We start from the raw sequence: 23857 nt of genomic DNA, 5'->3' as shown, positions 1-23857 counted from the left end.
AATCAGCACTGGTATAAACTTCATTTATTAAATTGTGAAATACTGGTGATGTATTGAAGTGCTGTAGAAAGTACCATATCTCAGTAAACATGTTCTCTTCTAAAGAACAATCTATTTATAGCCACAATCTTCTCAAAGGACTTGAGATGACACAGTCTATTTACCTTTCTAGAAACTAATTTTTCGCCACAACGTCCCCTTAGTTACTCTACTGAAATCCCTGCTTCCAACAATTAAACACCCACCTAGTTATTTTCTTTCCTAACACCCAGGTTGATTGAGCTCTTGACTTAAATGAAAAAAAAAAAAATGGCCAGGTCAAGAAATCCAACCCTTCTCTACCAACCAGAACCCCGCCCTCTGCCCCCAGATGGCCTGCAATTGAAAGCCAAGGAGGGAGAGGAGGGCTCAAGCTGCTGCTCCAGGCCAGAGCGCAGGCTCAGCCTGCTTCATCCAGGGGTTATTTTAAAAATTGCTGCCACTGGGGCCTGTCAGGTGGCTGCTGGTGACTCCCCACCGGATTTTCTTTCTCCCTCCCTCTCTCTCTTCACAGATCGCTTCCCAAGAGGAGTCTGCAGCAGAAACTTCTTCATTGCAAGTTGAGCTGCCACTTCACACAGGAGGGAGAGGAGCTGGGACTACACTCGCCAACTTCTGTCTTCTGGATCCTGGGGTGTGTACAGCTGTGTGGACGGGAGAGGGATGTCTGAGCGTTTGTGGTTATAGAGCTGTTTTCCTGAAGGGAGTCTCCATCTGAGTCAGACTTCTCATGTCCCTGATCTGAAGTTGGGAGGTAGAAAATCTTTTCTTGGAACTTGAGAAGTGTGATAAATTAGGAGACTGGCACAGCAGCAGAAATGCATAGGAGTAAGGCCCTTATAAAAGTAAAATGACTTGTAGTTTCTAAGTGTAATTTTAATTCTCTAAAACTTATGTTGTGTTTTTTTCTTTTCTTTTTTTTTTTTTCTTGTCTTCATACATGTACTTAGGGTAATGATGGCCATCTCATTCCACTGTCTTTCCTACCTCCGTGCCCACTTCCTTTTCCTCCCTCCCCTTTGCCCTTATCTAAAGTTTATGTTGTGCTTTCCTTCCACTATTTTATAGAGGAGAGAAAAAAAAAATTCTCAGGATTTGTTCGCAAAGTTTAGAATTCCATCTTTTCATTATCAAGAACCATTTAAACATTGGAGAGCTGTCAGGTTTAGATATAATGTTATCAGTTTTCATTAAACTGGTCACACAAAAATCAAACAACTCATTGAACTCTCAGAAAAACAACCTATAGACAAATCAGAAATCCCTCTGCAATTACCATAAATTTGCTATTTGACTAATAAACAGGTTTTGTTTTAAATGTGCACATATAGCTATACTGATATACATTTCAAATAAAAAATCATGTTGGAAACGGAGTGGTGAAGTGGAAAACCCCCTTTCAGTTGGACTTAAAATGGCAAGCAGCAGTAGCCAGGCCTGTTTCTATTCCGGGAGGTAGTACTGATGAGCCTCGACAGATGCAGCCATTGGAATGTGGCAGGGACAGGGAGCAGGCACAGCTGATTTCGCACCCTTGGCAAGAAGACATTCTGAGATCCCAGCTCTGTCTGGCAGGAGAGTGACAGTGACACTTTAGCATACATGGCTTTCAGCTTGCCCTGTGTAGAGTCTCAAGTCAAGGGTGGCAGGCTGCAGGAAGAAGCACATTCTTAAATATGAAGTGACAACTCTTTTCTAGAATCAGTTCTAGAAGCTTTCATCAGGGATGGGTTTGCAGCCAAAAGAACTTGATGTAAAAGCAATAATTTCACATGGATTTACCCACTGAACAGGAGAGGGTATCATTGTGTTACCATTTCTTGGCAACATTATTCTCAGTCTTGTGGTTCTGATTCTATTTTGGATTTTGGACCTTTCATGATCCTCATGAAAGTAGCTCTGAGAGACTCTGCAGAACACATAAGGACACAGTATGTTTCAGAATATCCCACAGGGCTCAAGGATCGACCTGAATCCCAACCCAGAGTAGAGTTGCCAATAAAATACAGGTCACCCAGCTATATTTGAATTTAAGATAAATCACAAATTGACTTCTAGTTTAAGTATGTTGGACATATATTGGACAAATATGATTTGTGGTTCATCTGAAATTTAAATTTAGCTGGATGTCTTATATTTTTTATTTGCCAAATCTGATGAATTAACCCTAGACACAGAGATCCCAAGTAAAGAACCCTGTCTTAATTGATTCACACCTATCTAATCATGAGTTGATTCTAGGGTTATCAAAGTCCTATTGAGGGGAGGTGATATAGGACCAAATCTTGGCAATTTGGGCAGCAAAAGCCAGTTATATATTCTTAACTCTGTAAAAATTTTAGAACTGAAAGGGCCACATCTCCTTGTTTAACAGTAATTAAACTGAAATTCTAACAGGTTGGATGTTTTGCTCCAAGTGTTATCAAATGATTAGAGAAGAATGAATACCAAAATCTAGGTTTTCAATTTTATGATGATCAAAGAGACATAAGTCTTAAAAATTCAATATTCAGTCTCCTTTCCTTTGACCAACACAAAAGACAAGAAAAGAGAGACATTTTACTAAAATTTTCAACAAAACCCAAACTAAAAATATTTGCATGGGGTCCTTGTGTCCAATATACAGGCTCAGGAATAGAATCATGGTTAACTTTGTGTAGAGTCTTAATATTTATAAAAAACAATGCTGCTACATATAGCTTTTACTTAAGTTGGGCCATATGAAATTTGTAACAACTAATTGCTTTTAAACAACAAAAACAACAACAAAGCTAATTTCATATTCAGTCTAACACAAGGAAGTGCTTGATTATCTGATCAACAAATTCATGCAAGCATTCCTCGAACCTATTTATATTTTTGCTGACCCAACCTATTGGAGTTTCATATCCCTACTGCCCTTAACAGGATAAAAAAAAATCATAGAATTTATGTTCCCAAAGAAATTTATTATACATTAGGCAACTCTTTCATTTCAGTATTTGGAGTTAGCAAGAACCATTTTATGTTCTCCATATCCAAAATTTGATATTATAAACCTCAGCTCTACCTCACTTAATCTCTTTTCTCATGCTGGAAAAAGTTAACTTTTAACCTACTATAGGTCTTAACCTACTCTTAAGGAAGACAAAATGGAGTGTCAGGGTTCTATCTGAATTGGATTCTGCTCTAAATCACATACATATTTCTTCGTGTGACCTTATTGTTTTCTTTCTTTCTTCTTTATAAATCTTAATTTCCTCATTTGTAATATTATCACAATACAACTTCCCCTTTAGGATTTTCATGGTATTTAAATTTTAAAAATTAAGTCATGTAAAGTAAATAACCCAGGGTTCAGTACATAGTAAAATCTCAACTGATAAATCCTAGCTAGACAACTATTATTTTAGATAGAAATGGAGATATCAGTTAATTTTAAAGCATAATATAGATTCATGTTTGATGATTTATATTTAGGAATTATTACTATACTTAAACTTGACAAATACAAAAGATGATGAAAATATGATGTTCTACATTGAATACATGACACCATTGTCATGGAAATGACCCAAGAGCCAGGATCTGTGGTGGGTAATGGGGAGGGGAACATCGGATTGTGTCTGTTACCCTCCTTCCAAATTCTAGTAAGCAGCTCTCTTGAGGGACCCAAGAAGCTATTCTGGAATAAGGAACTAAAGAGACTGTAGTATCCACAAGCAGAGAAGGGGACTTCTTTGGACTCACTTCATAGAATGGCTGTGTAACTCCAGTAGGATAGAAACCTCTCCACAACTCCCTGCACCCTCTGCAAAGTCTTTTCTTTGACCCAAAAAGGGAAGGGACAGAAAGGGACTGGCAGTGCCTCTGAATAGCTGCTCATCCCATTACACAACCTCAGTTGCTGTGGCTAGATCTGCTCCTCCTTCCAGCATTTCCTACTATGGTAGGGGCCATGTGAAAAGTGCAAGCCACCCGAAGTCCCAAGATAGGCCTGTAAATTCTTCCTTTTTATCATAAAGGGGGGTACCTTGTCAGAGCCCCTATGGGTACAGAGTGAGAATGAAGCCTGTTGTGGTTCAGGAAAAATAGATTGTAAAGAAATTGTATGGAAACTTTTCCAGCCAAGGGCAGCTTAACAAGGATGCACTCCTCACCATGAAATTGTAACCAGAGTCAAAGCCCTCCCTATGGTATGTCAAACCATGGCAATTGCTCTAGCTACCAAGCTTGGGTGCCCCTAATCAGCTGACCACAAAGCATTCACTTGGCTTATTAAAAGAGAGAGAGAGAGAGAGAGAGAGAGAGAGAGAGAGAGAGAGAGAGAGATATTTAAAATAAACTATAAGTAAACCCTCATCCAACTTCCAGTTAAAATGTATGCTGAATCAAAAAGAATACTTCCAAATTTATTGCTTAGCATCTAAGATACTCTCCAGATTATATATATATATATATATATATATATATATATCTCATTTTTGTAACTCCTTTTCCTGGCAGACAAATTTTGACTGTCATTGTGACCATCATTGGTGACCAGCTACAATAAGAATCAAGGGTACATTGTAAACATTTGTGTAATTGTAGAAAAAAGCAATGAGAGTTCTTATACCAATTACTCTTCACTACATGCTTACATATGACCTAGTCACTGAGTAATAATTTTTTTAAATATTCAATTATTTTCCAATCACCCTTAATTAACCCATACAATCAGCCTCAAAGCCCAGCACCATAACCAAATGAGTAAATGAAAGTGAGTTAAATTGTTCCACTTTCCTTTCATACTCCTGTTTATAACTTCTTTGAGACTGCCCTTCTTTTAACTTCTACCTGTTTGTAGGAAAGTTCTGGTTGCTTAAGTGACTTTGTGTGTGTCTGTGTGTGTGTGTGTGTGTGTGTGTACGTACGCGCGCGCGCACATGCTTGTGCACCCAGTGTTGTACATATTGTGTCTGTACTTCCCAGAAAGACTCCAGTGAGAGGGGCCTGGAGAGTCTCCTGGAGGATTCCCTATCTTTGTTTTCTTTTTTCTTTCTATGGGCTCTGATCTCCCCTGCAGGGAACTAGTCTTCTGTGTAACAGGGCCCAAATCAGGGTGCAGCTGCTTTTCTTATTCATTCTTACTGGCCTGCAGTCCTCTTTAAGTTGAGAAAAGGAGTGGATTTTGGGAAATGGAGGAACAGGACAGAGGAAACCATTTACTGGGACACAGGAACCAGTGAATATCTCTGCATCTCTGCATCTATCTCATCTTTGATAACAACATCTGAGCATTTCCCAGCTTCAAAGAAGATACTGATCCTCAGGTTCCTCTGAGGGATCTACAGTGACCTTCATCCACTAACACAGCACAGACTGAGAAGACCTCAACAGGTGAACAGATAGCCTCACCTGAGAGGTGCAGCCCCCAAAGTAGGATGTGATGGCAGTTCTATAAATAAAGACTGGATTTCTATCTAGGAAAACATGGCCATCAGGAAGTTGGCTACAGGGCTCTTGGTCAATAGTCAATAGTCTTGTAAATAGTCTCCTGCCTATTTCTCTTCTCTACTTTTCCCATAGAGAATTAAAGAAGTCAGTTACCTCTACATGGTGCTTTCATGGACTCTAAAGAAAAGGCTACTCTCTTAGAAATGTATATGTGAGTGATAGAAAAATACATACTTACACAAAACAAAACATACCAAAGACCATGCATATCTGAGAGGTAGAGTAGATTTGCCTATTAACTGATTAGCTTGGGTTCATAAGACTAGCTTATGCATCATCCAGTAGAGCCCTGAAGAAATATTATAAGGGCAAGAATGTTTTAGTTAAAGAGAGAATTACAGAAATTCCCACGAGTGCAGCAGTCCAGGGTCAGCTCATAAGAGGAAACCCCAGGAGCAGCCTGAAGGACAGACAACAGAAGAAAGAGGAGCATCAACAGGAAATAAGAGAAAGAAACTTACGGGAGAATTTTAACTGATTTCACTACTTTGTCTAGCTTCAAGTCACCCTTCCTTTGCTGTCGAGTTCATAATGCTTCTGAATACACAGTAACTTATCAAATTCAAACCCTTCCTGCCTCCAACATCCTATGTTTATAGACCTGACATTACTTGCCAGATGTTTCCCTAGTGAACCCCGCCATCTTAGTCATGCATAGCATGTTGAGTTGTGCCTCCTTGCTTCAGCTTGAGGCATTTCCTCCTCAACTTTTGTTGACCTTCTCCCTTCCATACCTACTCATAAAAGCCTTCAGTAAGACTTAGGTTATCTGCAAACTTCTCATCCTAACATCACCCCATTCAAACTTCTCTTTAGTTTGAACCCCTAAATCCAGGCCCATCAGTGGACTCAATATGTTCCATGTACTCTGTGGTTTTGCTTACTTAATCTATAACCAAACATTCCAGTTTTCTAAATTTCCAGAGTTATCCTTGACACACATAAAAAATAATATTCTGCTCCTCAGCCAGTGTAATTGCATGAATTTCATTTCTCTCCCTGGTATTTTCCAAATCCCTAGAAGTATGTTCCAGAAATCTCTTCCTTGTTGCTGTTTTCCAACCCTCATTCTAGGTCACTGCATGTGCATGTCCCTTATTGCCCCCTGTTCCTCATATATTTCTCCACCATGTGGTGGCTTTCTCTGATTTGTTTTACCCCAAAGCTTAAACAGTTTTCTTCCTTTATTAACAAAGACACAACTAACAAGGCTATTGCTTTCAGTGAAATTGGATCAATTTTTTTGAGCATTCACTTTCACCAGGTACTCTGTTAAATGTTGTTCAGATCTTTCTTTCACTAGCAACATTATGAGGTGGGCACAATTATTTTCTTCACTTTAGAGATAAGTCAACAGAAACTCTGAGAGGTTGAGTAATTTACCAAAAGTCATACTTGAATAAGCAGTAGAGTTGGTATTTATATTATATTTTCATTATCATTCCATTTAAAATATTGTCTAATTTCTTCTTTGATTCAAGAGCTATTTAGAAGCATACTATTTAACAGTAATTAGTAATAACAATAGTTTATTTTATTATTTCTAATTTAGTTCCTTTGTGATTAGATAGTGTACTCTGCCTGGTTTTTAAATTTGCAGAAACTCGTTTTGTGGCCAAACATAGGAGGTGACCTGGTAAAGGAACAATGTGCACTTCAGAAGAATTTATATTTTTCAGTTGTTGAATGTAATGTTCTAAGTCAAAGTGATTAATAATGTTGTTCAGATAATCTATAATGCTACTTAGGGTTTTTTGTTTGTTTAGTTGTTCTATCAATTTCTGAGTTTACATTTTCAAGTATAATTTTGAAATTGCCTATTTCTTCCTATAATTCTGTCACTTGTTACAGAAGTTGTTAGTAGGCACATAAATTTTTAAGACTGTTACATCTTCATGTTGAATTGATCTTTGTATCATTTTGAAGTTCCATCTGTCACTGACAAGGTTTTTCTTGAAATCTATTTTATCTACTACCAATATAACCACTAGAGCCTTCATATATTTATTACCATGGTAAAGCCTTTTCTACACATTTATTTTCTACTTCTCTGTGTCTGTCTCTTGTAGACAGAATGTTTTAATCTTCCTTTACCTATCCATTCAGGCAATCTGTGCCTTTTACTTAGAATGCTTTGTCCATTGACATTAACTACAATTACAGATATGATTGAATTTAGACTTATTATTAAATTGGTTTCTGTTTGTCCTTTCCAATTTGTGTTTTTGTGTTCTAACTTTCCTGTCCTTATTTGATACCATTTAAATTTAGTTACTGGCTTTACAGGCTACTTTGCATTTTTTAAGTGCTTGTTCTGGTCTCTATTTTCCAATACAATAGTCATCATTCACTTGTCACTACTGAACACTTGAAATGTGGCTAATTCAAAGTGACATGCACTGTAGGTATGAAATACACCTGGTATTTCAAATACTTATTGCAAAAAATATAAAATATCACATTGATAATTTTATATTACATGTAGAAATAATATTTTATATTGATTAGGTTGAATAAAAGTATTACTAAAATTTATTTCATCTGTTCTTTTTATCTTTCTAACATGACTACTAGAAAATTTTAAATTGCATATGTGGCTTATGTTATATTTCTATAGGCCAGCATTGCTCTAGGTATTACAATATACAAAGTTAAATTTGCACAGATGACAGAAGTTAATATCGAATGAATCACTTCACATAAAATATGGAAGCCAGGCTGAGGATCTAGCCTAATGGTAGAGTGGTTGCCTAGCATGTGCAAAGCCTCGGTTAATCCCTAGAACTGCAAAAGAAAAAATAAAAGGACATTTTGCAATTGTTTAGTTTTTTTTTTTCCACCAGTGTCACCCCTTCCTTTATGTTGTAATTTTCATATATACTACATCTGCATACATTGTAAAACTCACAAGATAATGTTATCACTTTTACTATGAAGAGTCATGTTTTTATTTGAAACAAATTTAGGGAGAAAATAACCTTTCATATTCTTTCATTTATTTATCATCTCTGAAGCTCTGGAAGATTCAAGTTTCTATTGGGCTTCCCCTTTCTGAATGTCTCTTTTCCAGAATTCCCACCTTGCTTTCCAGTGAACATGGTTGCCCCTAAACTCTGTCCTCTAATTCTTGAACCAGAAATACTTTCTGTTGGAGTCATAGCTCTCCTACACAGCACCATTTGCAGCCTGCCTTTAGAGTTAAAGCAACACAAAAAAAGTCAACATGTGTGTTGGTGGGAGTGGGATTCATCCTGTTACTTCCTTTTCCAACTGTTGACTTTCCTAAAAAAATCATCCTCCTTTTTTACAATTCCTAGTGTCTTTCCGTTGTTCCTCCTAATTCTCCCCACCACCAGCCCCAGTTATCTTATAGTGGTAATCCTGATATGATAGTCCTAAAGGCAGAGTGAAGTGGCCAATAATTTATAAAATTTTATTAAGGATACTTGAAGATACCTCATTTAAGGATGACATAGAGAGGAACAGGGTAGAAAAGGAAGATTTAAAACTGGAAATCAGATGTTGTTGCTCCTAGAGTCCACAATCATTCCTTCATTAGGAAGTCTCTGGATCCTTTTCTTCCATAACCCCAACACATCACTGTGTCGAAATAGTTGAGATTTTTTTTGTAAATATTTTGTATATTAAACAAACTGAATTATAAATAGCCAACCTGCTGCTTCCCTGAGCCTCTCTGGAGCCCTTCCCACTCCCAGCCCTCTCCCAGGACCCCTTGGGCCTCATAATCCATTAACTGAAGAACTGCAAAGAAACCCCAGAGGGACCCCTGGGATCTAGCTCCAGCACTGTCACCTGAATCCATTCTGATTAGTAGGTGCCCTGATTTATCAGTTATTATATTTTAAATATCACTCCTACATGCCACCAACAAAACAACCTTTTAATGATGTATAAACTATTTAGCTTTTTGGTCTTAAGAACTCAAATTACTCCTCAGGTTCATGATTTCATCTAAAACAAGGTGTTTATAAGCCCTATGCCCTATAACTGCATTTTTAAAAAAAGCCATTTGGGTTCTTTCAGGAGCACAGACAGAACTTTCTCCCCAGATTTACTCTGCTTTGTGTACTTAGCTCCTTGTTAGCATTTTGTATTTGTTATATCTTATCTCTCTAACATAAATTACATCTTGTACTGCTCCGTCATTTCCAGTAAATTACTGCCAACACAACACAGATACCTAATAACTGCTTGCTGAACAAAATATTTAAAAATTTCCCACAGAAAATCCAACAAGGGGACACTCAACACATAAGTCAAATGCATTTGAACTCTAAAATGATGGTGGGTTCACCATCTATCTCACAAGGTAAGGACATATTTTTCATTGTTTGCAAAAAGGAATGAAGAAGAATATACATGCTAGCCTTTTACAGAAATATAAATGTGAATATGACAATTTGAGAAAGAAAAAGAAATGTCCTGGCAAAAAAAAAAGACCTTCTCTGCTTACTGCCTACCTGTTGCTCTCCTCCTACATGGAAAGGAAAAGAGACAAATAGAAGAGTAACAATGTAGTTTCCCATTTCTTTTAAGTCCTCCAGCAAAATCCTATAGTGCATATCCCTAAATCCTCACCAAGAATTTGTAATAGGTTTCATTGCTATTATGAATAAAATAATCTTTTCATCATGTTTTTCTAATTTTACATAGTTTCCTAAATATTAGTATTTTATTGAGAAAAACCTTCAAGGTAGTTATAATTAACTTTTTGATGAGAGTAAACTACTATTCTAGAATTATTGTATAGTTGGATCAGAAATGAGTTGTTCATTTCTATTGTATAATTACTTGGTAATATACCTACTGAGAAATCTCATTTTATAAAATGAATCTTTCTTGAATCATTTTCAATACTTTATGCAGCAGTAAACAGTCAATAGAATGTGTAACTAGTTTAATGTGTCTTTAAATCTATTTTTGAAAATTAATCTACTTTTTGAAGGCTAATTTACTTTGATAGTTTAAGAAATTATTATCTTGTGAAAAGTTTTTCAGTGTAGTGTTTCAAAATGTAAAGCACACGTAACATAAAACAAGCTCATTCTTTCTTTTCTTTCTTTTAGCAAGCTCTTGCCTGTGATAGTGTGTTTGCCAACATGGCACCCAAAAAGAAGACCGTCAAAAAGAACAAAGCAGATATCAATGAGATGACTATAATTGTAGAAGACAGCCCCTTAAACAAACTGAATGCTTTGAACGGGCTTCTAGAGGGAGGCAATGGCCTTAGCTGTATTTCTTCTGAATTAACAGATGCTTCTTATGGCCCTAACCTCTTGGAAGGCCTAAGTAAAATGCGGCAGGAGAGTTTCCTCTGTGACTTAGTCATTGGTACCAAAACTAAATCCTTTGATGTTCATAAGTCAGTGATGGCTTCATGCAGTGAATACTTTTACAACATCCTAAAAAAAGACCCATCAACTCAAAGAGTGGATCTCAATGACATCTCACCTCTGGGCCTGGCCACTGTCATTGCATATGCCTACACTGGAAAGCTGACCCTCTCCTTGTATACAATAGGAAGCATTATTTCTGCCGCAGTTTATCTTCAGATCCATACTCTTGTAAAGATGTGCAGTGATTTTCTGATTCGGGAGATTAGTGTTGAGAATTGTATGTACATTGTTAATATTGCTGAGACATACTCCCTGAAAAATGCAAAGGCAGCAGCCCAGAAATTTATCCGGGATAACTTCCTTGAATTTGCAGAATCAGATCAATTTATGAAACTTACATTTGAGCAAATTAATGAGCTTCTTATAGATGATGACTTACAGTTGCCTTCTGAGATAGTAGCATTCCAGATCGCAATGAAATGGTTAGAATTTGACCAAAAGAGAGTGAAACATGCTGCGGATCTTTTGAGCAATATTCGCTTTGGTACCATCTCTGCACAAGACCTGGTCAATTATGTTCAGTCTGTACCAAGAATGATGCAAGATGCCGATTGTCACAAACTTCTTGTAGATGCTATGAACTACCACTTACTTCCATATCATCAAAACACATTGCAGTCTAGGCGAACAAGAATCCGAGGGGGCTGCCGAGTCCTTGCCACAGTTGGAGGACGCCCAGGTCTTACAGAGAAGTCCCTTAGTAGAGACATTTTGTATAGAGACCCTGAAAATGGATGGAGTAAGCTTACAGAAATGCCGGCCAAGAGTTTTAATCAGTGCGTGGCTGTGATGGATGGATTTCTTTATGTAGCTGGCGGTGAAGATCAGAATGATGCAAGAAATCAAGCCAAGCACGCAGTCAGCAATTTCTGCAGGTACTTGATCTTTTAGTGGGAACTGAAATGATTCATTATTATGGGGAAATTTCCTGGACATAGAAGTAAGTTAATAATGCCTATTGGCTTAGTTCATTGGTTCAATAAATAACAACAGCAATAATAATAATGCCGTCTTACATAGGTATAGCACTTTATGTTATATAAAGTGCATTCAAGTATGTTGTTAATCTAGATTTCTGAAATAAGTCTGTGATATGGGCAGGGAAGATATGATTATTCTGATTTTGCATACAAGAAATATAATATTGCTGGGTGCATGCCTGTATGAGGATTGCAAGTTCAAGCCAGCTTTGACAACTTAGCAAGGTCCTAAGAAACTCAGTGAGACCCTGCCTCTAAACAAAATACAAAAAAGGGCTACGAAGTGCCCCTGAGTTCAATCCTCAGTACCAAAAACAAAACAAAAACCATAATACCCAGAGAAGTCACACCACCTGTCACATTTTCTCATTTCTAGTCAAGATACCATTCATAATATACTGAATTTTTAAATAAATTAGCTACAAATTTAGTTTTTTACACTAAAAGGTAAGAAATAATAAAGTAATAAACAATTTCTTTTAAGTTACTGATGCTGACAAGTATCAGATTCATAACTGGCAAATAGAATGAGATTATTAAAATGTGGTAGCTAATGAATTTTAAATATTCAAAGACTGCATAATGTAGAAAATGCCAATATTTTGACACATATAGAAAGTAAAAACATAATGCATCCTTAAGAACAAAATCCAAATGCAATATTATTTTGTACACTTATGACAAAAAACCTTTCATGTATATGAAATATGTAGTCATTTTAAAATCATGACTGTAGTATAAAGTCAAACAACTAATGAGCAAGATCAGAAAATTTATACAGTATTTCTTGAAAGCTATTCTTTATTATTTCATTATATAGGTGTGCATAATTTGAGACTCCAAATAATTGATTTTTAAAAAATTTTTTAAATTTTTAAATTTTCTAGTTGTAGATGGAAACAATACTTTTATTTTATTTATTATGTTTTTATATGGTGCTGAGGATCAAACTTGGCACCTCACATGTGCAAGGTGAGTGCTCTACTACTGAGCCACAACCCCAATCCCCCAAACTATTGATTTTTAATCTTTAATTTATAAATACAGTTAGGGTTTTTGTTGTTGTTGTTGTTGTTTTGTTGGGATTTGTTTGTTTTGGTACCAGGGATTGAACCTAGGGGTGCTTACCCACTGAACCACATCCTGCTATTGCTGAGGTTGGCTTTGAACTCTCGATCCTCCTGCCTTAGCCTCCTGAACTTCTGAGATTACAGGCATCTGCCACCCCTTGGCTACGGATAGGTTTTTATTTGTGATTTAAATGAGACAAAGATGAACATCAAACTGAAGGAGTGAATTCTGTATTCATATTACTTTTGAACTATGCAAAAAGAAAGCATCAGTTCACTATGACTGCTATTTTTCTTCTTACTGATTTCCTATTAGTATAAAGGTCAAGTCACTATTTTTCCAGTATTTATTTCAGTGTTTATAAAACTTTAGTCCTGAACACAAAAACCAATTTCAATATATGAAAAAATTTTACCTCGTAATAAGTGGTGGAACATAAAATAGTATCAAAAGTTAAGGATCTGTTGAAGCTTTTTGATACGAATTCCACAGTCTCATTTCAACAGAACACAGGTTTGGTTGAGTGGCTTAGCTTTGCTGTGACAATAGCCAAGACAGGTGTACCCATAAGAGGTTTCTGGAAAATAGAGAATCTCATCAGTCAATTCCTCTCTTAAGCAAGCAGTGAAAGTAAGCTAGAGATGGTTGGTGCACAAAGACAGGCGAATTGACTTACTGTGGAATTTGATCTTCTGATACTTAGCTTCCTCCATCTCCCTCACATGAACATCTCATAAATCCCAATGGATGATGGATATAGTTTATGAAGGAAAGGGGTCTGAAGGGCAGGTCTCTGTGGGCTCTTCTCCAAGCAGTTAAATAAAGGGAATGGTCTTATCAATGAATGGGGGGGGGGTGCAGTTGTCAATAGTGCCTGCCTTGCCTTTCCCAAATGCCACACCTTTTTACTAGCTGAGAGACAAGCCTCTCCAGCCTCTGGAAAAACTGGACCAGGTCCCTCACTTCCTTGCAGGGATAGTGTCTGGATTCCCACCTGAAGGTTTGCGGGGTAACGTGGGTTCCTAGCTGTCTCCTACAAAGTTATCATTTTTCCTCTGCCTTTTTCAGATATGATCCCCGCTTTAACACCTGGATACACCTGGCCAGCATGAACCACAAGCGCACGCACTTCAGCCTGAGTGTGTTCAACGGGCTCCTTTATGCTGTGGGAGGCCGCAACGCAGAAGGCAGCCTAGCCTCATTGGAGTGCTATGTGCCCTCCACTAATCAGTGGCAGCAGAAGTCACCCCTGGAGGTGGCGCGCTGTTGCCACGCCAGCGCGGTCGCTGATGGCCGTGTGCTAGTGACCGGCGGCTACATCAGCAACGCGTATTCTCGCTCCGTGTGTGCTTACGACCCGGCCCGCGACTCATGGCAGGAGCTGCCGGGCCTGAGCACGCCTCGAGGTTGGCACTGCGCTGTCACGCTGTGCGACAGGGTGTACGTGATGGGGGGCAGCCAAGTAGGGCCGCGCGGGGAACGCGTGGACGTGCTGACCGTAGAGTGCTACAGTCCTGCCACCGGCCAGTGGAGCTACGCCGCTCCCCTGCTGGTGGGCGTGAGCACCGCTGGAGCCTCAGCGCTGCACGGTCGCGCCTACCTCGTAGGGGGCTGGAACGAGGGCGAGAAGAAGTACAAGAAGTGCATCCAGTGCTTCAACCCCGAGCTCAACGAGTGGACAGAGGACGACGAGCTGCCTGAGGCCACCGTGGGCGTGTCCTGCTGCACCCTCTCGATGCCTAACAGCGTGACTCGGGAATCCCGAGCCAGCTCGGTGTCCTCAGTGCCGGTCAGCATCTGAATCAGGTAGATTAAGATGGGACGCAGGAAGAACACGTATTTATTCTTACAGCCACGTGGTTAAACTTGGAATTTTAAGAAAAGGAAAATATATAACATTTACTACAATTATTGTTTTAAAATATATCTAGGCATATGTCTTGATGGCTTTAAATCCTTGGTATGGCATAATCTACCTCTTTTTTTTTTTTTTTTTTTATCAGAATACAGGGCTGGCCAACGAAAGAAATAAGTTTATTTCAGCAGCCGCTGAGTGGCAGACACAGTTTGTTGTAGGCACTCTTCCAACGTGGCATGTGTCCTAAATGATAGCGGTTACTACCCACATTTGAGATTTTTCTTCTGTACTTTGGTACACATGAAGCTGATGTGAGTGAGCAACTTTGTGTTCTAGAGTTTTGTTCTCCCTCTTTTTTACTTTAAGAATTTGAAAATAATCATTTGTAGATTTTATTTTAAAATGGAAATCGTTTGTATCCATGAAGACTTAATTCTGTATTTCAACACAGTTTCTTTTACTATACTTGAATCAATAAAGGATTTTGAAAGGCATCCCATGACAAAGTCATAAAGTTTAAAACATAGTCAGACCAGAATGGAACAGAGATTCTACTCAAAATCCGGCAGATCGGTGGAACCTCAGGGTTAGCTGTGATTCTCCTTTTACTCCTTTCCTTAGGCCCCAGGATATTTTGTCATAAAATCCTACTCTCAAAGAAGGAATTGATATTAGTCAAATAAAACTATGCTCTTAAAGACCATTAAATTAAAGCTTAGCCTGAAGGTTACACAACCGATAACAATAATTTTATTTGGCCCACTCTTATACAACAAGAATGAGGGAAATATTTGAAATTCTTGGATTTGGCAATAACTGGATGAATGGGTTCTCCTGTTGGTAAATACCATAGTTTCCCATTTCATATCTACCCCCTTGATTTCAGTTAAAAATGTAACACATTCATTTCACATAGAAATATAAAATAATATGTGCCCATACTGTTTTATTAATCTCATTTACTCCAAATTAGCTTTGTAATCAAAGCACATCCACCTGCTATCATTTTTTTCTTATATGTTTGCTGAGTTTGGGGAAAAGGTAATTATTGTAGTAAATGATACATATTTTCCTATCTTATAATTTGTGACTTTATTCTTTGCTAGTTTATTGTTTTGGAGAGGAAGCAGGCAATCAATTACAGGTTATATGCAATTGGATTTTGAAAAATAAACTGTTTAAAGGATTAGATATGAGATACATAAATGATATAACTTGGTTTTCATTAATCCCATCCTCTCCCACCTTGTGTAGATAGATTACTGCTAGAGTTATACTATGTATATCTAAAATACAGTCGACCCTCCTTATCCACTTGTTCCACATCTGTGGATTCCAACTAACCATGGATTGAAAATATTTGAAAAAAAATTTTTATCTGAATTTAACATGTACAAACTATTTTTTTCTTGCAACTATTCCCTAAACAGTAGTGTAACAACTTAAATTGTATTTACATTGTATTAGGCCTTATAAGTAATGTAGAGATGACTTAAAGTATACCAGAAGATGTGAGTAGATTAGATGACAATACTATGCCATTTTATATATGGAACTTAAGCATCCATGGATAGTGGTATCCTGGAACCAATTCCCTGAGGGTACTGTGGGGCAACTGTATTTTATTTCAACTGTGAAAAGTGGTTCATGTTGTACACTTTGTGGAACAATTTTATATCATTGCCCCTCATGAAAAGTTCTATCTCTGGGTATTTAATGGTAACACTTGGGTACAGGCCATAAACACTACAAATTGAGAACAAGATGTTATTAGTGTGAAAACACTGGGCTAGTTCCTTACCCCACACAGAGAATTGAGGCATTTCATCAAGTACAGAGCAGATTAATGGCACCTGCTCCTTTGACCCCTTATCTGCCCAGGCTGGAAAATAAAGCTCTTCGAGGAATTAGTTTATGAAGTAAGCTTAATTACTGAACTCTTAAATTACCAATATTTATTTATATATAGCCTTTTGTTTTTGAACCAGCATGGGTGAAATGAACTTTTCATTTTTAATCAGTTATTTTGGCATTAACTTGCAAAGCCTGTGTGAAGGTAACCATGACATCTTTGTATCTTGGTATACACACACTTATGCAACTAAAAAGCCTATAGTATATTGTTAATTTTGAGAAGGAAAAAAGTGCTTTATTGTGGATTACAGATCAGTGGACAAAGAGAGGTAATTCCCTGATTCACACTAACAGATGTGTTTCCCATTGAGATCTTAGAGATGTTGTGTGGAGAACCTAGGGCTCAAAATTAAATAAGAATTAATCAATCAATTGTAAGATTTTATGATTTAAAATGAACGAAGAGAGGATATTGAAACTGGAAACGTTTTCTTCTATCACAGCTTGTTAAGATAGATTGTGAAAAAACTTGGTAGTGGCTTCCTAGGGATAAAACTGGAGACACTTTAAAGTCAGATAAATAATTTGAAATTACCATTTAAAATATTGTCCTCACTGTTTATCTGAAGACTCATAAGTTTATCTGAAGACCTGGGCTGAGCAAGTTTCTAGATTTGTTATAGTTTTATCATCTGCTTCAAGAGTTAAATCAATGAAGACCGAGTTTAGAAGGCTGAAGTTTCCTGACATAACATTAGTAGGAAGTGTGGAACATAATGGTTGGTGAAAGTTTTGAATCCTGGAACACACTGCACCACTGCCAACTGAAAGATATGAATGTACGCCAAATCAAAATAATGTGTGTCATTTTTTCATGTGTAACTGAGATAGATTCTTTAACCCACTTTGGAAGCAGCTGCTTCTGAAAATCAGGACAATGTCTCCAAGCTTCTGAACTGAAAATTTACTTTTTATTTTGGTGTAAGCTTGTATTCAATTACACTCCCAAGTCTTAGGATCCAACTGTGTGCCTCCTTCGATTTTTCTGAAAGAAAAGGATATGTTAGTTTTGTAATGCCTCAGTCCTGTGATTAAATAAACACATCAGTTCAATAGATCAGAAACAAGTATGTTACCCAGCAGCAGAAGCAATTAAACTCAAGCTTCTTTTTCTGAATGGGGCCAGAGACCTGATAAGAAAGTCTCCAGGAAGTCAGACTTTAATGTAGCTTGTCTATTTTTAGTTAAGACTCTTGGGGCCCGTTGTGATCCCAAATGCATTAGTTGCTTTCAGTGCACTGAATGAGTTTTATTTTTACTTCCTATGTTGAAAGAATGGTTACAAATAGAAGGTCAGTGGTGATGGCACAGATGAATATAGTTTTGTGCAATGAGTAGATGGTAATGGAGTGTTGTGAGTGAGGAGGTATAATTGAGGTAATAAGGAAGCAAGTACAGACAGAATGGTCTATAATTAAAGGCAGAGTAGCAATTATAGTAAGTATATTTTACAAACTGTATGTAAATAGAGTTTTACCTGGAAATATGTGTTAAAAGATCTTTTTGTTTTCCCACATTAGCTATCCTGGCAAAGTATTTATAGAATTTATCCAAGTTACTAAACAAAAGAGACAAAAATCATTTAATTTACTTTTCTCTTAGTTACAATCAAATGAATTTGTGTAATTTCTGAATGAGCTGAATAAACATTCTAACCAAGGATGAATATGTTCTCCAGCACAAGATAGAATTAAAAGGAAGTCATTTCAGTATTTTTTTCATATCGATTAAACACTATAGCATAATTTCCCAAACATATACCTCTCTAGGTAATTATGAGAACTAAAGACTCTAAATATTAAAGATTTGCCCTGTAGCACACTTAGAGGGTAAAGACCATTTAATTTTCCCTCTCAGGAAATTTGAAATAAAATGTTTATCTTGGAGAATCCTAAAAGTATTTTATATATTCAACAAATTTTGGCAGAAAATTTCTTTGTTTGGTTAAAACATTCAGGTATCTTATCAGGAACAACAAAACAAAAATGTATGGTAGTGTTATTTTGTAACCTCATCACTATCAATAAAGCTGCATTCTATAAGAGCTTAGTCAATAATTGAATGTGGGAAGTTTTTAAATATTCTTTCTGTGATGATTGTGGTGGGGTTTTTCTCTAGTTTTTATTATTATTCACCTAAACAAAACAACAACGATGACAAAAGAAAATGATAAATAACTGACAAAGTGTTACAGTGGCTTGAAAACAATAAAGGAAAGATACATAAAACAGTAATGCCTTGTCTTGTAGCTCAAGACAAAAATCTAACTAGCCCGCTCAGCCTTGATCATTTAGAAGTCACAGACTAAAGTTATTTTCTAGTCTCCTTTCCACTATGATCACAGCCAACCTGACCCAGACTCAGTTGTATCACTGTTTGCAATGAAGAGACTTTTTAGAAAATAAAATCATATTATTGTACAGATGCATAGCATTAATCATCCACATCAAATTTCCAAATGAGCAAATGAAATGTAACCAACATAAGGGGCTCAACCTTTGATCTGAGTCCTTAAATAATAACATTCAGCTGAGACCATCTTAATAATATCTAGAAAAATCCTAAATGGCAGCAATACTTTTCCTTAAACTTTTCCAAGCCTCATAACCATGTAAAAAGACTAGACTAGCCCCAAGTAGAAAACACCTGGTGTCACATTCCCAGCTCTGAGCATATCAGCGCGTGCCCGAGTCTCTGCGTTTTCTTTGAATTCCCACGTAACTCCAAGCTTCCCTTTATGTTTGCACTTTCTCTCTTATTCACACACATCTATCCAGTTCAAGACACGTGAAATTATTAAAGGACACTTATTAACATATTAGGACGGATCAAAGGAATGACCATTTTGCACATACTGTATTTGGCAAGCTTAGTAGAAAGGTTAAAGACTCAAGTATAATCAAGCCCACCTCTAGCCTTTCCTCTTATTAGAGTGGTGTGATAGTGCATTAGAAGGGCCAGTCAACTGCCTCCCCTCAAACATACTTTCTGGCTCTCCTCACACCATGCCAATGGTGTTCTCTCCCTTTCCCAGGTCATAAGTCATACACTTAGCTCCCCTCTGATACTTGTTCTTCTCTTCTGAAGAACAAGCCCAGACAATTCTTGAAGCAAGATTTTCTCAACTCAGTGCCCTTATAGGTCTAGCGCATGCATTAAATTTGTTCAGTAAACCTTCAGATGTTTGTATAAATCTTGTCCTCACAAACCATCATGAAAACCCATCTGATATCAACAGTTGTCCTTCTCACTTCTCCCAGCCTTTGTCCCTCTACTTCTAGAAGCTCTCTAAATAATTCTTGACTTTACCTCTTCCAGAACAAGATTGACAATGAGTTGTACATCTTGGACTTAATTTCTCTCATTCTATATGAAGAAGTTCCCTATACATATGGTTTGGAAAGATAAGAACACATATGTAGGGTCTAAAAGAGTAGTAGGTACACCTAGTTACTGTTAAGAGACAAATATTGCAGAGTTCCAAATTGAGATATGTTTTATTCTATCACAATTCTTCATGTGAGTAGCAGAGAAGTATGCAAAAAGTTCTTTCATTGTTTAGCACATGCTTATCACACTCCACCATACACAAAACATGCCTCTAGTTTACCTTCCTGAACAAGATTTTTTTTTTTTTTCTGTTTCTCAGGGACAGTAAACAACCAGAATCCCCAGGAGGTGACTGATGCCCAGAGCACTCTCACTTAGATGAGTAGAGCCAACCAGGCCTACAAAGTGCAATTAAATTGACACGCATTTTTTTTTTTTTCAAATTTCTGTGTTCTCTAGGTCCTGTGGAGGAGAAAAAGGTAAACTTAATTCAGGTCCTGCCCTCAAGGAGCTTTGGTAAAAGTTTCTAACTGACTCCATTTGGAGGACATTCTCCTTTTTATTTCCCAGCCTTGTGTCTGTCATCATACTCTTTCTCTGCTGTGGTCTGATGTGCCCTGGACCCCAGGGGCTGCGTCATCCAGACTTAGACTCTTTGGCCTATTCATTGAGTGGGAGATACAGAGGCAGCAGAGGACAGATGCTAGTGTTTGGGATATCCCTTTCCTGCCCTCTCTGGGCTTCAGTGCTGTGCTTCTGGGGATGGTTGTAACTCTGTATAGCTATAGATCCTGTCAAGAGGCTCCTTTCCCCAGCTGCAGCTCCCACTGTCCTCCTTTATCACATCGTAGTTTAACACCGCTAGATATTTCCTTGTTGGCTTGTTTTTGTCTTGCCACCTCTTTTAGAATATGCCCTGTAAGAGAAAACCACGTCTATCTTATTCTCAGTTATATTTTCAGTGTGTATAAAAAATGTCTGGTGTATGGTAGGAAGTCAATTTGTTTTGTGAAATGAATGAATTGATGGATGGATGAAATAATAAACCATCATGACTTGCTGCTTGCAAATTTCTATTCCAATATTTTTCACTTATTTAATCAACAAATACACATTAAGAATCTATCATATGTGGGGCTGCAGTTGTAGCTTAGTGGCAGAGCACTTGCCTTGCACATGTGAGGCACTGGGTTTGTTCCTCAGCACCATATAAGAATAAATAAGCAAAAAATAAAGAATTTTTTTTAAAAAAGAATCTATCATATTCAAAGCACTTTCCCTTTCTCATTACATCATTAGGAGTGAGCACAATAAAGTATACAACCATGTAACTAGGACTTTTCAAAACTACCTAGAAGCCATAAATTAAATTGCTAAAAAACATTATGGGGGTGCTGGGGTTGTGGCTCTGTGCCCTCCTGGAATGTGCAAGGCACTGGGTTCAATCCTCAGCACCACATAAAAATAAATAAATAAAATAAAGGTATTGTGTCCAACAATATTTTTTAAAATTATGGGTAGAAAGAGTTATGCAACCAAACTTTTACTGCAGATTTCTTAACACACACACACACACACACACACACACTTAAGATTGATATCTCTATAATGATTTCTCCATTAAATTTTTTGAATTATATGCTTTCTCTCTATTGTTGCCAAATATTCAAAAACATGTCAGGACTAGCTTCAGCATTTAGCTGGTAAGTTTTTATTCAGTGCTTACTATAAAGTGCTTACATATATGGATATATGTGAATACACACACACATTATTTCGTTAGTGTGTATCTCTATATAAGTATAATATATATGGCATCATGTTGCTAAATGCTTGCATTCTGAGATTAATAGCCATTCTGATTCCATCACCTTACTACAGGAGAACTAAACCAATTAATATGTAATATTCATTCCTTTAAATATTTCTCATGGGCTGCCATGTTCCTGGTGACATGAAGTAGAGTCTATCCATAGATACCCAATGGCCTTTTTCTGCCTCAAGAATAGAAGACAAATAGAGGAACTCCTGGAAAGAGGACTCTTGGCAGCCCAAGCTTTGGCACTCTTCAGAATCCCCAAGCCTACCTCCATTGATGGTTCTATCATTCCCTTATGGATTGAGATAATGAGAACAAGTTACTCATCAGAGTCCTGGGGGATAGACAATGAATCTCTGGGCCCAAATCTGACAGAGATAGTAGGATGAGATATTGTATAAAGAAATAAAAGGTGGAAAATTTGTTTGCAAGAAGGACCAGCTCCAGCCTCAGAGGGTCTCCATGAGGCATATTTCTGAAGATGGCTTGGTGGAGACTGACCCCAGGGAAACTTTGGGAGCTACTTGCTGAAGATGGCAGGCCACAAATGGAAAGAGTTACCAGTGGAGGAGAGTCTACCTATCTAAGAGTGCTTATCTTGAACAGAAATAAACTGGCTTCAACAAAAATGTACAAAATGTTTTTAAAAATCTACAAAATGTTAAGACACTACCAATTCCCATTGATTTTTTCTGAATTCATACAAGTAAAATCTAGCTCAGTAAGTTAGTGCTTTTGATGAATTTCAGTCCTCTGCCTCTGCCTGCCTTCATGTACCAAACACTAAAGAAAGAAGGAATCTTCAGGGGAGGGAGAATCCTGTGACATTGGTAAGCAGATTTGAATTCTAAGCTGCAGAAGGAAACTTTAAATCAGAAGAATAAACTCCCCCCAAGAATGTAGGTATGAAAACCCTCTGCAATAACTTGTGCAATGAATATGCCCTGACATGCTTGTATGCAGGGAATGCATTACAACACAGCACTACTTTGATCCCTTCTAGGTCTGATGTAGGGCCAAGTGGGGCTTAGTATGACCACAGCTCACAAGCTGGTTCCAATAGCTGCATCCAGCTTTTTCCATTTCTCTTTAAGCACTGTATAAATAATATCTCTTTCCATTTGTGTACAGGCAGAGTGAAGTTACAGAGCATTATGTTATAGTACTGGCTTCCTCCTTTTCCAGCCCCTGGATGTTCTGCCCTAATTGCTGGGCATATGTTTGGGGTAAAGATGGAACACTCTGTGGTTTCTTTGATGCAGTCATGTTTAGCTTACAGAATACTGGCAACCAGAGTCAGAGCTGCAATACCCTTTAGAACCATGGAGGTCCTGCTAATTGCACAAAAATATCTTCCAGTAATCTGAGGATATCTGTGCTGTGCCCTGCTAATGTCTGGATGCTGGAAACAGCTCCCATATTCCACAGGTTTCCCAGAGATTCTGGTTTCTACTGCTATTACTGTCTTTCTAATAAAGAGCCAACATCCTACAAGAAAGAGAAAAGAGCTAACCAAAAGATTTTCTACATACATAGAAAAATATGGTAAATTCAAAGAGAAGATTAGACTTGATTAAACTGAGAAGCTCTCAAGTTACCCCCAGTGAAGCCTAGTCCTCAGAAGCTACAAGCACTGTGTTTAGCAGCACTGGACAAAAATATGAACAAGTACATCTCTTCACTTGAAGACATAGTAGAACTTCTCAACATAGAAAAGCAAAGACTCATATACTTTAATTTAATGGAATAATGATGGCTCACCTTAAAGGACAAATACTGTCATTCAAAGATACATTTTTTAAAAAATCATTTCAATTTCAAGTGACTGATATCTGATATATCTTAAAGGCATACAGGATAATGTAGAACTTCAGAGGGAAATAATGGGTCATTTGGATGAAAATGCTCTCAGCCACCCTCTGGATCATCAGAAGGAAACGGCTTACACTGT

At 37.5% G+C, this 23857-nt stretch overlaps 1 protein-coding gene across 1 annotated transcript; it reads left to right on the top strand.

Annotated features, from left to right (window-relative positions):
* The first annotated feature begins 429 nt into the window (after positions 1-429).
* Klhl31 (kelch like family member 31) lies at positions 430-18801 on the top strand. Its single transcript, XM_015487868.2, has 3 exons — positions 430-673; positions 10605-11809; positions 14054-18801. The coding sequence occupies exons 2-3, from the start codon at positions 10638-10640 to the stop codon at positions 14784-14786; spliced, it is 1905 nt and encodes a 634-aa protein (XP_015343354.1). The 5' UTR covers positions 430-673; positions 10605-10637; the 3' UTR covers positions 14787-18801.
* The last annotated feature ends 5056 nt before the right edge of the window (positions 18802-23857 follow it).

The sequence above is a fragment of the Marmota marmota genome, unplaced genomic scaffold, assembly GCF_001458135.2.
Source record: "Marmota marmota marmota unplaced genomic scaffold, marMar, whole genome shotgun sequence".
Lineage (NCBI taxonomy): Eukaryota > Metazoa > Chordata > Mammalia > Rodentia > Sciuridae > Marmota > Marmota marmota.
This window is presented reverse-complemented; position numbering and strand designations above follow the sequence as displayed.